The 15,282-nt window shown below is 37.2% G+C and overlaps 2 protein-coding genes across 2 annotated transcripts in view; one reads left to right on the forward strand and one right to left on the reverse strand.

Annotated features, from left to right (window-relative positions):
* The window catches only part of mettl15 (methyltransferase 15, mitochondrial 12S rRNA N4-cytidine), a 79,695-nt gene extending 76,893 nt beyond the window's left edge, over positions 1-2,802 (reverse strand). The window contains exons 1-2 of the mRNA XM_079811076.1: positions 2,682-2,802; positions 1,879-2,143 (exon numbers count right to left, since the gene is read on the reverse strand). Of these exons, the coding sequence (XP_079667202.1) occupies positions 1,879-2,136 (258 nt within the window). The 5' untranslated portion in view covers positions 2,137-2,143; positions 2,682-2,802. The remainder of the gene's footprint in view (positions 1-1,878; positions 2,144-2,681) is intronic.
* An 887-nt stretch (positions 2,803-3,689) lies between these two features.
* Positions 3,690-15,282, forward strand: part of kif18a (kinesin family member 18A) — a 40,071-nt gene continuing 28,478 nt past the window's right edge. The window contains exons 1-6 of the mRNA XM_079811074.1: positions 3,690-3,846; positions 4,467-4,839; positions 5,380-5,537; positions 7,047-7,151; positions 7,274-7,384; positions 7,873-8,070. Of these exons, the coding sequence (XP_079667200.1) occupies positions 4,521-4,839; positions 5,380-5,537; positions 7,047-7,151; positions 7,274-7,384; positions 7,873-8,070 (891 nt within the window). The 5' untranslated portion in view covers positions 3,690-3,846; positions 4,467-4,520. The remainder of the gene's footprint in view (positions 3,847-4,466; positions 4,840-5,379; positions 5,538-7,046; positions 7,152-7,273; positions 7,385-7,872; positions 8,071-15,282) is intronic.

Below are 15,282 nucleotides of genomic sequence, written 5' to 3' on the forward strand. Positions count from 1 at the left end.
TCCTAAAAGTTTAGGTGACAAACAACTTTTTTTTTTCTTGTCAAGACGGCATGTGGTTAACACGGCGATGACAAGTCAACATTCCGCCTCCAGGTTTTCCCACATACATACACAAATACACAAACACAAAAGTTCAATGTTGCACCCTGTGTAGGAGTTAAAAGGGTGCACGTTATGGTCTTCTTTATTAATTATTTCCATCCAAACATGTCACGAATCACATGATTTCTGATGATACTGCTTTTCTAAATGATTTTGGTAGAGGGTAGATGCAGTAAGTATTTTGTATTAGATAAAATGTTAATTTATGCATTTGGAAATTTACAATCTTATCTCATGAAATTACACACACACAAAAAAAGTGCAAATATTGTACCTTTAGGGGTACAACAGCTTGTCACTGGGGCAGTGCCGTTATAGGAACAATAATGTACCTTATTTACCCCGAAACCCTCATAGTACTCTAATGTACTAACATGCACCTTTTAGTGCTAGATAAGGTACCCTGTTGTCAGTGATGGGAATAATGGCGTTACAGATAAACGGCGTTCCTAACGGAATAATTTTTTTCAGTAACGAGTAATCAAACGAATTACTGTTTCTCCCGTTACAACGCCGTTAGCGTTACTGAGGGAAAAAAATGCGGCGTTAGTCTTTAGTCATTGAGCTCACTGAAGCGCTTTTCATCCGAACAGGCTCTCTGTCAGTCGGACCTGCAACTTGTGTGTGTGTGCGCGCGCACTAGCCATGCGTGTTGGGGGTGGGTGCGGTGGTACACATAACTGATGATGATTGGTGGGTGGGAGACAAGGTTGAAGTTGATAGGTTGAGTTCACACCTATTTTTTTCACGGTCTTTGGTTCACAGACACACACACACACACACACCTATGACGCACACGCTTATGCACATTCAGCGATGGTCCAACGACTTCAAAGGTAGCGTTCGCAAATTGGAAGTATAAGCGCTACTTTTCCCTCGTTGAGGTGAAAGGTAAGAATATTTAAGTAATGTGCAACTTATGCCCAGGAAGAAAGAGTCTCTCCACGCCGGTGGCAAGTGATTCTGAAGCGCCTCACATCATCATATGCCACAAAATTAGTGGCTAAAAACCCAGGTGATAACGTGAGCTCCACTACCAAAGGAAAGTATAGTACTGATAATATTTACACAATATTTACACTATAGTAGGCCTACTGATAATATTTACAATAATGCATTGAATTTGATAGGTGTCTCTCACATTGTCCCACAGTAACATTACAATAGTGTACATTAATGTACAATGTTTTATAATAATAATTTATTCTATTTAGTGTCCAATTCATTCATTTAACATATCTAATATTGGGGGCATCCAAGTTATTTGACATATTTGAACATTTGGAGAAAAAAAAAAGTAACGCAGTAATTACTTTCCCTGGTAATTAGTTACTTTTATAATGATGTAACTCAGTTACTATTTGTAAGAAGTAACTAGTAACTATAACTAATTACTTTTTTTAAGAAACGTGCCCAACACTGCCTGTTGTACCACTAAATGTCCAATTGCAAAAAAAAATTCCGACAGTGTAGGTCTTTATGCACAGAATCATTACGGATTCAAAACAAAAAATGACAAGTGGCTGCAAAAGGCCTCTAGTGACGTAGATCTACAATGTGTACATCTCCACGCCTGTGTTTAAAATCACAGGTTAAATAGTGAACAGGTTAAACTCAGTTAAAAAGTGCCTCTGTTTTTACAATCACAGACTGTGTATATAAGTCCAAGACGCAAATGACACAAATGTGACCTCAAAAACTGCAAGATATATATGTATAGTCAGTGTAAACACTTGATTTCAGTGAAAGCTGACTTCAGATGAAATACTGACTGACCTGCCCAGGTTTGATGTCCAGAAACTGCAAAACTTCCTTCACCATGACTGGTGTGTGCAAGGGTCTCTCGGTTTGGGTTGACATCTCTGAATTTTTTAACTCAGGGCTTGAAGGCACTGAGCCAGTATAGGGCCTCCCTGGATGCCACAACTTTCTCCAACACCGTCTGATCATTCTGGAGCTGTGGTCAGGAATTAAGTCTTTCCATAGTCCCGAAGTCCATTTGCAGCGTGTAACCATGAAACAATATATGGGCATTTGGGTTCTGCACATAGTAGAGGACAGAAAAAGATATGACATATTTCATAAGAATAATACTGACAAGCCATAAAATCCAAGAGAAATGTTGTCAAACACCTACTTTGCCTGAGTTCATTCATTTTTTTTTTCAATTAAAGGGTTAATTAAAAGCTGATCTTTTCACAATCATTTAAAAATGCAAATATTTTCACAATCACTTACAAATGCAAATATAGTGTGAACATGCAAACGTCATAAGATATACTTTCTTATACATTTAATAATGCCCATCAGTTTGTAATTTGTAAATGTCTCAGCACTTAACATCTATTGAGAAACTCCCTACAATATGACAAGACAGAAGACACAGGAGATATAAGAACACGTGCAGGACGCGAGAGCAAGGGTTTGTCAGAGATGTGTTCGTGATCATATATTCGGATTTTAAAAAAAAGTGCATATGTATTTGTTGTCATGTCTGTCAACACGTGATGTTTTTATATAAATCCCCGCACACCATACAATATCATATTCAAAGGTCGGTTCGTAAACATAGAACTTACAATGCAAACAGATAAAACAATAAAGCAGGTTGTGAATAAATGATTACTCGCTATAATACTAAGCAAGGTTGGTTAGCGTTGTTGTAGAGGTTCATGAGTGCAGCTGTGACGGCTCCCGGAAGAAACAAGAAATTACGATTTTGTGTTCCTCCTGTAACGGGACAAGCATGTACATTATGCAGTCGGAAATATCAATCAGCAATCTTGACAAAACTCTGTAGCGATATTTTACATATGCAGAATGTGACTAAATTCTTATATGCGACACTTCAACCAGTTTAATAACAATTTCTCAAATTAACACATTTTACTCCACACATAGTTCAATATTGCATGACTCTAAAGAAATGTATGTAAATATGTTTTATTTCTATCTTGTATTACAGAGTCAAAATGTTTTTCATTGATCATTTAGAACAAATAGAACGTTACAGCAGTAAATCAACACCATTTTATACATTTGTAGGCATTTATATAGATAGTTTTGAAATATTTGTAGTTTGTGTCTTTTATAACAATACAATTTACAAATAAAATAAATCAGTTAATTAGTCAAAATGAGGGTTTGGGTTTTTCCACGTCCTAAATGTGAACACAGCCATATTTAGGTTTCGAGATTATGATGAAAGCACCTATTAGTATAAAATACACAGCCTATATTATTTTTCTCTGAAGCTTTGAAACACCATCGGGGCAAAACATATCAGCGACATCACTGTGTAAAGTTACCGTATGCAATAAAACACGAGCTCTTTTTCGATCCCAAACTGAAAAGCAAATTTCAGTCACAGGATTAATGTGGAACATAAATTACATTTCGCGAAGTGACATTCAACGTGCGCTCATAACAACCACTTAACTGAAATCTGCTATATATTACATGATTTCGAAATCATATTTCTCAATGTAATGATACGTTGTATGCTATATTCACCGTAAATAATAATATTCTCTATCACCTAGATTCAGTCATAGCGTCATGTCGCTGACGTAAGAATGCGCTCATCCAATCGGATGCAGGAACGGAACAGCAGCTTGTGTTTGAAATCTTCGCGCTTAGGGTTTTGCTTTTGCTTTTTATCAGTTCGAATGTGTGCTTTAAAATTAATATTTATCGTAATACCATAGTCAAATCATTTGCCGTGGATTCATATTGTATCAGATGGTAGGTTATACGTAGGGTATACACATTTTATAGCGTTAACTTAATCTTTTGTGATTGAAGTGAAATGAATGAGCAGTTAGCTGCAGCTTTTAGCGTAACGCTAACAGAGGCTACTAAATAATGCTAACAATAGTTTACAGTTTTATAACGTTAAACTCTATATCAGCTGAACTTTACACACATTGGATATAGTCAAACGTGTAATGAATGTAACTTAATTGGCCTTATGTTACTGTGAGATTAAAATTAATTGGCACCAAATCAGGTTTGCACTATGCTGGTTTGTTTTCAGTAATGGCCTTATATTAAAACATTCTGCGTACAGTCTGAGAGAATTGTATTGGCTGATATTCAGTATGAGCCGCAACGTTAGTTTTATTATTTTAAGCCCCCTTACGTTCTTCTGTTAGGGTTTATTTATAATGTTATCAAGCATAACAAACTAATGTATGTTGCCAGCATGTCTTGACACTAAAGAATGTGAAATAAGTGTCATAGGATTTGTTTGTTTTTTCCCTACATAAAAAGTACTAAATAATTATTTGTAATATGCTCTTTTTTCTAGTATTTTATTTCCATTACTGCTATATTGTTTGAAATTATTCTCTTGTGTTTTACAGATACACAAACACCGAGAAGCAGAGGTTTTCAGTGGGAAGCTGTAAAACAAGACAATGTCAGATGTGGAGGTGTGCAGCCACGTGAAAGTGGTGGTCCGTGTTCGTCCTTTAAACAACAGAGAAAAGGATGGAAATTGCAAGAAGGTTGTCGACGTTGTTGACAACCACATGCTTATCTTTGATCCTAAAGTGGAAGAAGTGACATTTTTCAGGGGACAGCGGGTTGGCAACAGGGATGTGCGAAAGAGAGCCAATAAGGACCTCAAGTTTGTGTTTGATTGCGTGTTTGGAGAGGACTCTTCACAGCTAGAAGTTTTTGAGAACACCACTAAAGCAATAGTAGATGGTGTCCTGAATGGCTACAACTGCACTGGTGAGACATTTTATCTCTCTTTATTGAATTTGAAAGTAACTTCAGCACTTTCAGCAGTAAAACCAGGATTTATCATGCAATTTTGGGCTGACAGTCTTTGTCTTGCTAGACGTTGATACAGAATGTGAATCCATGTCAGTAGCATAAACGTTTTTTAAGTGCCTGGTGCCTTTCTCACATTTTGTTACTGCTACGAAAGCAAGGCCTGTGTTTTTTCCCATTCCACCATGCTTGAGGGATTTTGCATGGTTAGTGTATTGATTTATCATGGCAATAACCTGGGCTGCGTTTCTCAAAGCATTGTAAGCCTATGTAGATCATAGAAATATTGGCACCAATTGTCTCTACGATCAACTCCACACACAATAACGTTACATCTGGGAAACACACCCCAGGTCATTTATAAATGTTTAATTTTTATGTGTAAGCCACTATTTGATACTTGTCATGAAATCAAACTGTTCAGTTAGTTCATGTCATTATGGCAGTGGTATAGTTGATCAAATTTATCCTTAAATGTGTGTCTTTTCATTTGGCCAGTGTTTGCTTATGGAGCTACAGGAGCAGGAAAAACACACACCATGTTGGGCTGTAGTGATGCCCCAGGAGTGATGTTTCTCACTATGAAGGAACTGTTTGCTCGTATGGACCTCATCAAGGAGGACAAAGTATTTAACATTGCTTTTTCTTATCTTGAGGTGAGGTTTCAAATTTCCCCTGACTGTAAACAGTATTGTGCATTTAATAATTCAGATTTATTGCAGTTTTTTACTTCTTGATAGCTGGAGGATTTAAGTATTTTGTTTGTCCATCACTGATATACACTACCATTCAAAAATTTGGGGTTGAGTAAGATTTGTTAAATGTTTCTGAAAGAAGTCTCTTATGCTCACCATCACCAAGGCTGCGTTTGAACAAAAACACAGTAAAAACAGTAATATGGTTAAATATTACAATTAAAAATAACACATTTGAATATATTTAAAAATGCAATTTATTCCTGCGATAGCGAAGCTGAATTTTCAGCATCATTACTCGAGTCTTCAGTGTCACATGATCCTTCAGAAATCATTGTAATATGCTGATTTGGTGCTTAAGAAACATTTATTATTATTATCACTAGCTATTTTGCCATCCACCTATTTGATGCGCATTTTAGGATATAGCATAAAAAAATGATGGATGGAAATGGCAAGATGCGCAAATTCTAAAAATATGCAAAAACTTTTGCTGTCATCGAGGCAGAAACTTTTTTTTATCCAATAAGAAGACATGCGCATAAACTAGGATGGAAACACATTTTCCAAATAAATCCCTCGATGCACAACTGGACAAACAAATTTCATAGCACACTGCACAGCATCTCAAATGTTGGTTTGATCATTCTGAAATGCCTGCGCCAATGTCTGAATGATTTAGTTTAATTCCCTCCTATAAGCGTCTCATACAATTGCGTTCCCAAACACCATGCATCTGAACACAAATGCTGTCATGTTATCTTGTGTTTCTTCTGTGCACTCTGAGATGCAAGTCATTTATGATTTTGGGGAAAAGAGCCACAGTGTCTTCCCCAATTTTAGTTTTTTATTACAGATTTTGTTTTGCTGCAATTCCATAGGACGTGACAAATTTGTTCTCTTAAACGCATGGAATGGAAACACTGTTTTATTCGCGAATGTTTTATGCAATATTCCAGTTTTGAGTTAAATTTACACCATTGGATGGAAACATAGCTAATGTTGATAACAGTCAGCATGCTGTTTAATATTTTTGTGGATTTTTTTACAGGATTCTTTGAATAGAAAGTAAAAAAAAAAAGCATTTATTCATATGTAAGAGTTTGAAAGTCTTTACTGTCACTTTTGTTCAATTTAATTCGATTTTGCTGAATAAAAGTTGTCTTGCTGACCCCAAACTATTGAACTGTACTGTGTATGTTTTAAAGGTGCGCTCAGTGTTAGTTTTTTGCACTAGTCAAAAGCGTGGATGCAGAATCACACAAAGCAAAATATTTTTGTTACAATGCCATTTTTAAAGTACCTTTTTAATGAGGGGAAAATTGAGTTCACCATGAGGGCAAAAACTGAGTGCACCTTTTAAAAAGTGCTATATTTGTGTTAGCTCTAGTTTATTGTTCCTGGTGCAGTTTGAGTTAGTCAGCCCTTTTGTGTTCTGAGCAATAAGGTTCTGCACTTTCTCTTGAACAGGTTTATAATGAACAGATTCGGGATTTGCTAACTAACTCTGGTCCATTAGCGGTGAGAGAGGATGGCTCCAACGGTGTTGTGGTTCAAGGGCTCACCCTGCACCAGGTGAAGTTGGGCTGCATGTGTCATCTGTGTATTTTCTGTGACCTATATTCACGTTACCATAGACCACATAGAGCTGTCATTGGTTTGCTTCGTCTGATGTTGTGTGTGTCATTACTTTGTAGCCCAAATCTGCAGAACACATCCTTGAAGCTCTTGACTATGGCAACAGAAACAGGACGCAGCACCCCACTGACATGAACGCCACGTCTTCCCGCTCCCACGCTGTATTCCAGGTAAAAGGCTTCTCGCTATCTTGTCTCTTTTTCTCTGTAAATATCACATCAGGTTCTGTGTAACTGTGTTTATGCTGTTAGGCCTCATTGTGTGTGCGGGCACCCCTATGGGCCTGAGCAACTTTACATTAATCCTCTTGTTTTGATATTGAGCGTGAGCTACCAGTTGACTTGCCTGAATGGACAATTAGATTTTTATGTTATTTGTGGATTTCCTGGAAGATTTGACAAGGCAATAACAAATCATGCTGTTTGGCTTCTCTGATTATTTTATTCCTAGACTCTAAAATGTAGTTCGTGATTTCAAAAGTAATAAAGCTTTGATATTCTCTGCAATCCAACATCTCAGTCATCTATCAATTGATCTGGGTGTTTCAGAGATAACTGCACAGCGCAAACCAGTGTCAGCTGGCTTATAAAGTTGTCAGGCGAAAATATAAATATTCAGTCTGCCTGAGAGATGTTCTTGCTCCATCTTTTTCCTTCAGATCTACTTGAGGCAGCAGGATAAGACAGCCAGTCTCAATCCAAATGTCCGTGTGGCCAAGATGAGCTTAATTGATCTGGCCGGCTCAGAAAGAGCCAGTGCAACCAGTGCCAAGGGGGCTCGTCTCAGAGAGGGGGCCAACATCAACCGCTCACTCCTCGCCCTGGGGAATGTCATCAACGCGCTTGCCAACCCTAAAGTAGGTCTACACCTCCTGTTAAGATTGTGCGATTACCCTGATCTTGCTGAAAAGACATCTCTTTTTATGATTTCATAATTAAATTGAAAACATTTAATGTTATTTGGATGTCGAAAACATGGACTACAATTTGATGAAATTTGTACGCTTTTAGTTAAAGGTTTGGACATTTTGATTTTTTTTTCTAATTACCTTAAGTCTTTTAATCAAAAGACTTAACACCTAAAGCGATAACTATTAGTGTCGATTCTGCTTATGATCTTATGAACATGTTGCCATACTTGCATGCTTTTTTTCTTGCTCTGGCTTTTTAACAGTAATAGGTTTGTAACATTGTGGCAAAGTGACATTGTCACTCTCAATAGGTGTGTTTGACTTGAAGCGGCACTGAACAGAGCGATCGGTGTATGACATCAAAGTACCGCGAGAGCGATTCAAAAGCATACTGAGCTGTCTGCTCTCTAATCGTTCTTGCGGTACTTTGATGTCATACACCGATCGGTCTGCACAGCACCGCTTCAAGTCAAACATCTTTTCTTTGTGGCAGTTAGGGGGGTGTAACTACACAAAACTGATGGTTCGGTACGTACCTCGGTTTTGAAGTCACGGTTCGGTACAGCATGGGAGAGAAAGCTAAATATAATGTATTTATTTATTTTATTTTTTAAACCGTGGTTTACTGAACAAACTGTCTGTCCTTAAATTAATACAATTATAACTAAAAGTAAAGATAAAAAAATTATCTCTGCTACTGCTGTAAAGTGTAAACTATATAGGGAGCCCTTACTTGCACATTATTATAATATAACAACAGAGCCCAATTAGCCTAAATTATAATATATATATATATATATATGATATAATAATCAACACTCAAATAACATTGTATGCAAACATGTTAACTTCACATTAGGCAGTTTTTGCATTAGCCTAACTTCTAAATCTAATTATAAAATTATGTTTTTACTCCAATTTGTTGTTGAAATATAATCATTTATACACTTTCATTTTCATGACAGATTTGTTTAAATATACATTAAATAATCAAGACATCACTAACAGGTTAAGTAGAATATAATGAATATATAGGCTAATATAGTGCATATATTAAGTGGAAGATTTCATTTCTTTAGTGAACTAATAGCTGTGGACTGAATGACTTGCCTGAGGTAAATGCTACGTGACATTGTTTACAAGCTGTTATATTGAGGTCTTTCCACTGTTGAAACACTGAGCGATTACATAACATATGATATGTTTCAGTAAGTTGTAATGTATCCTCAACATACCAGATGTTGATTCATGTCTAATGACTAGGAAGAGATGATCACGTTCACTCGCGCGCTGCCGCTTGAACTGACGCGCATATACATACAGTGAAAAACCGCATTTATCATTTGAATTTCGTGATAAAATGGACCGAATACTTAATATGTTCGTGTGGGAACCCGGATTTAAGTATGTTCCGTGTGTAAAACAAGCCTACTGTTATCTGTTTAAGATTGCATTCTGTACCTTTCGGTACACACGTACACCGTACCAGAAGCCCTGTACCGAAACGGTTCAGTACGAATACGTGTACCGTTAGACCCCTAGTGGCATTGCATATGTCCGATTAATTGATAATGAAATTTTTTCACTATCATTGTCAATTACTAACTATTTTATCAATTAGTATATGAAAAAGTTGATCAAAGAATGTCGTACTTTTAGCTTCATTTATCACAAACTTAAATGTGTATAATAGGCACAAATTCTGTGTGGGCCTACCACATAAGCAATTACCTGCGCCTTGTTGTGATGTAAACACATTTATTTTTTACTGTATTACTAGTACTTATCTTCACTTTAGCCTTTCTTGGTCTTTATCCGGTCTGGGTCAGCTAGGGTCAACATTTGCTCTGATGGTATTGGTCTTACCCTCTCTTCTTTGCTTTTGGGACAAACCCAAAGGTTTCGCTGGCACAGTGATTCAGGAACTGATGCTATCAGAGTTAGGAGACCTACAAGACTCTGTTGTGTACACTTATCCCTTTTCTCGGGGCTGCTTTGTGTGTGTGTGTGTGTGTGTGTGTGTGTGTGTGTGTGTGGGGACTGGTAATCCCTACATTATGGGGACAAAATGTCCCCACAAAGATGGCAATATCTGAAATCCTCATCCTCGTGGGGACATTTTTAGGTCCCCATGAGGAAAACATCTTCTAAATCAGACTAAGTGATGTTTTTTGAAAATGTAAAAATGCAGAATGTCTCATGTGATGGGTAGGTTTAGGGGCAGGGGCAGTGTAGGGGGATAGAATATACGGTGTGTACGGTATAAAAACCATTACGCCTATGGAAAGCCCCCATAAAACATGAAAACCCAACGTGTGTGTGTGTGTGTGTCCTGCTTATGCTGATTCCAGTAGGCCTCCACCAGAGACGCTGTGTGGAATTGTATCCAGATTTTCCGTCTCTGAGACTGAGGGCAATTTACCACCCAATCCCATTAGCCCGTGACGGATATAGAATGTAGTCTTAGAAAATGGCTGTTAAATCTGCCTTGCAGTGTTTGTTTCATGCCAGAAGCTATTATAAACCGTCCTTTAATTATTACCGGGTGTTAGGTGGGAATTTGCTGCTGTGTACGTCTCAAATCCTGACAGATTATTCAACTTTTAACTTGAATTGGTTATGAAAAATCACTGAATGGAAGCTGATGTTTCATCATGTCTACTTGATGCAAAATTATTATTTTTATGATTTAAAAAGAAAAATGATTTATTCAAATTACTGCACTATAAATTAATTGCATGGGTTTAGGTGAATTGTATGGAAGAATGAGCTTTCTCCAGAGAAGATTAATATTGTTCACAGTCAGTTTTGAGATCGACTACCATATTTACAGGTGTGACTGTTACTCTCAAATTGTCTTATAGGGTACAGTTATATACTTATTTATTTATTAAAAAGAAATGAATACTTTTTAGCAAGGGTGCGTTAAAGGATTAGTTCACTTCAAAATGAAAACTTCCTGATATTGTACTCACCCCCATCTCATCCAAGATGTCTTTCTTCAGTCAAAAATAAATTAAGTTTAAATTAAGAGTAAAACATTCCAGGATTTTTCTCCACATCATAAACTTCCATGGCAACCAAAATGTTGAAGGTCCAAATCAATGCCGTTTCAAAGCGCTTCGAATGGCTTCAGAGGCTCTGCGCAATCCCAGGCGAGGAATATGGTCTTATATAGCGAAACGAGCGGTCATTAAAAAAAATTAATACATAAAGAATATACTTTTTAACCTAAATTGCTCATTGTGCCAATGATTGCGTAATTACGTCGGAAAGGTCACGCTAGGCGTAGGCAGAAGTAAAAAAAAAACTATTGCGCAAGCCAATTCACCACACATAATTATATGCGATAGGTGTTTTGAGAGAACCCTGATTTGAACCCTTTCTACCCAGACTTCAATGTAAACGCCCATTGCTATGATTGAACGTCTTGCATATGAAATTAGCATTACATGTGGAACTCTCTTGAAAACTTGCACTATTACACAGCTGTGGAGATTAACCATTCCTGAAAAGTGTTGATTATAGCATTATATTTGGATATACTCCCGTTGTGTGAAAGGTTGCAGCAATGAGCATTTTAGTCGATGACAGACATGTCTGTTGAGCACATGTAGTATGAAGCAGAGCAGGACCGAGTGTTGTGGAGCTGAGCAAGGCAGCTGGAGCGATTGTAAATGAGAAGAGCGGCGGGACTTCCACTTTTCCGGTCATGAGTATGAGGTAACGCAGCTTTGTTTATCATATTAGATACATCTGAGTGTGTTGAAAATGATGATATATCGTTACTCTGCTCGTTCTCTCGGCGGCTGCTATGACACTTGTTCACACTGCAGTAGGGTTGGGCGATGTCTCCTAAATTGGCAGTTGACGATGTTTACAGTAAAACATTGTGATGGACGATGATATCGTCTTTTTTTTATTAATACAAATATATAATTTACTATATCTGTATTGTATTATCTCTTTACATAAATACTATTTTCTACTTAAAAACTATATAATTTCGTTATTTAACTAACCCAAATAATGACTCATCCGCGCTTGCATGTGAGGGAAAAAAGTAGCTTCCTTCCACTTAAGAAGAGTTGTGCTCTTTTTATTTTAATATATCTCTTTACATAAATACTATTTTCTACTTCAAAACTATAATTTCGTTACTAACCCAGTGTTTTGTATGTGAATGCTGTTTTACGTGAATAATACCGAGTGAAGAACAAAGCTTTGTTTACAAAGGAAATAAATTCGCAGCCATGAATGGATTCATGCCGAATGAGAGCGGTAGGCTGAGCCCAATTTAAGATTTGTCAGCTTTTTTATGCTGTTTTGCGATTTTTGTGAACAATAGGCCTAACGTTAGTTCATTTTATCCCACATGGACATCTCGTTTCTTTTCTCAAATCTTCACTCGCGTCGCACCCATTTTCGCAGGGAATTATAAACGTTTCTTCCTTTCGTTTTTTTATAATTAAGTCTATTAGGCTACCCATTCAAGTCCTTTACTGTGGGAAAGTAGAAAAACACTGTAGGACGAATAGGCTACCTTTTTATTTAATTTTATTTAACACAGTTTGTGCTTGTTATTAGACTTGGTAAGGCGCGTCAAGTTTATTTGAATAGCGCATTTCACACACAGGCCATTTTACTTTCGTTTTCTCTGGCAATGAATAATCAAACATAGCTTAAATGTCTTGACCCTGTGGAAGATAACATTTGCTCTTCAGAACCTTTACAACAAGTGTTGCTTTGCAACACACATGAAGATGAAGATATTTGAGAAGGTGTCCAGCTCGTGTTTCATCTCGCGCAGAGCGGTATATGACGCATCCTTGAGGGGAAATTACTTTTTTTTTTTTACTAATATTACATTTTCTTATATTCTTTAGGTTACCATTATTTACTGATAATTGTTTAAATGTTTTACAGGCTGTGATGTGTTGTTTCACTGACGGAAGTGCTGAAATAAACACGCATGCTTATGAAATGGATGTTTGAGCCTTGTTTATTATTTCAAAATGTAGGCTATATCTGGCATAGACTACAGTATTTAAAATAGAATATATGCATTAGTTATATTCTCAATTTAATTTACAGAGCAATCCCTGCTCAGTTTTTAGTTTAACTATAGAAGAGGATTTAGTGTGCGTTGCACTCACAACAAGACTCGCAATGGGGGGCGTGGCATCAGTCAACCATCACGATGGACGATGATATCGTCCATCGGCACAACCCTACACTGCAGTGAGAGTAAAACGTTTCTGCAGGTTAACGCAGATATGACGAAATCGACAGGCGACTCCCTCGCACGTCCCGGTTCCGCTGTTAAAATAGCAATTTCTTACGATTTACAAATAGTTGGAAACATTTGGGATATTGTAAGTACTCAACGGAACAAAATATATAACACTGGCCTAGTGGTTTTTGGATATTTTACTCAAAAAAATTACATAGTGCACCTTTAAAGGTATAGTTCACCCTGAAATGAAAATAAAGCCATATTTTACTCACCCTGCTGTTGTTCCAATGCCTTATGTCCTTCTATCTTTTTTGGACCTCAAAAAAAAAAATTTCAGTCAAAATACTGAGCTCGGCCGTTACTCTGTGCACATTCCTGTAAGTGCGTCCATGCCGTCAGCAGCCACTCACGCAATGTTGTCATTGCCGGTACACAACATTCACTTCATGAGGTTTACTTTATTAGTAGTTTTATAGCTTGTTTGCAGTCACGTGGTTCTGATGACGTGCAAAATTCAGATGAAGGGCAGGAAGTGAAAAGCTGAATGGACGAGATGGAGGAAAGTCCGTACTGAGCTGGTTTAGAAAGCTATAAACAGAAAAATTACAGCATATGTTGGACGTGATCCTTATGTTATGAAAAGGAGTTCTACCGAATTTGAAGACTTGCCTGCCATCTAGACGTTTGATATACAGAATGTGAAGCTGCTGTCACGCTGTGTTGAGTTCTGGTCTGGTTTGTTTATATCGCGCTGTCTTTCTCCTAGTGAGTTTATGGTAGTATTTTGATTTATTGTCGTAATTGTGAAAAATTTCACCATTGTAGGTCATTCATGCTGCATCGAGAATTGCCATAGGAACTTGTTCAGAGAGAAAACTGGACCGTGTAATACACTTTTCCGCCTTTTCTATGTGTAAAAACAGGTTGAGGAAGTGACTGGAAGATGCCAGATAGCAAATCTAGTAATAATGTCACTGATTAAACCCACTGCCTATCACTCAATAAAATAATCACATTGCTTTTGAAAGTTCTGTATTTTTTTTGTTTGTTTAATAATTAACATTACGTTTGCAAACGATACAAAGAAAAATCTGAATATTTAGTCAGAAACAAATGTAAGCTGATATCCGTATTACGTTCAGTATCAGCAGACGCAAAAAGCCATTAAAGTCAACAACTTTTAAAGTTAAAATGTGATAAGTTACTTAAATGATAAGCTCTTTGTGGTTTCTAGGTTTGATCGATTTGAGCAACAATAAACGATCCAAAACATAGGCATTTTGAGTTTGTGTTAGTGATGCATATAGTGATTCCTATGTAGAAAATCGCCATCTGCTTTTCACACATCAGCAGTGATGTCACGTGCAAACAACCTATTAATATACCTTATAGATAAGACGAGAGTCGCATTTGTTTCTATTGAGCCTGATTTCTCAAAATGGTGCATGTGTGTGTGCTTATCCTGGGTACCATGACAACAGTGCGAGTTATAGTAAGCATGAGCTGCTGACGGCTCGCACGCACTCTCACAGGAACGTGTGCAGAGTAGTGGCCGAGCTCTGTATTTCGACTAAATAATACGGTTTCTTTCTCGCGAAACCTAATAGTATGCCTCCTGAACACTTCCCATATATGGCGCGCATCTCACTGTATCATTGCTTGATACTTTTGTATCATTTTTGTAATGTTTTAGCCTGGTCGCTATTCACTGCCATAATATGGAGGAGCGTGTGCAAGACTATTTTTAAAATGTCTCTTTTTGAGGTCCGAAAAAGATAGAAGGACATTGTCTGACTATACGTGAATCATTACATATCAGAAATCACTGATCACAGGTTAGGCATTAGAATTAACATGGTTACTTGCATGTTGTGGCATTACTGTCAGGTCCAGGTCCATATCTGAACACAATCTAGCTAACA

This window comes from Gobio gobio (genome assembly GCF_949357685.1).
Source record: "Gobio gobio genome assembly, chromosome: 2".
Classification (NCBI taxonomy): domain Eukaryota; kingdom Metazoa; phylum Chordata; class Actinopteri; order Cypriniformes; family Gobionidae; genus Gobio; species Gobio gobio.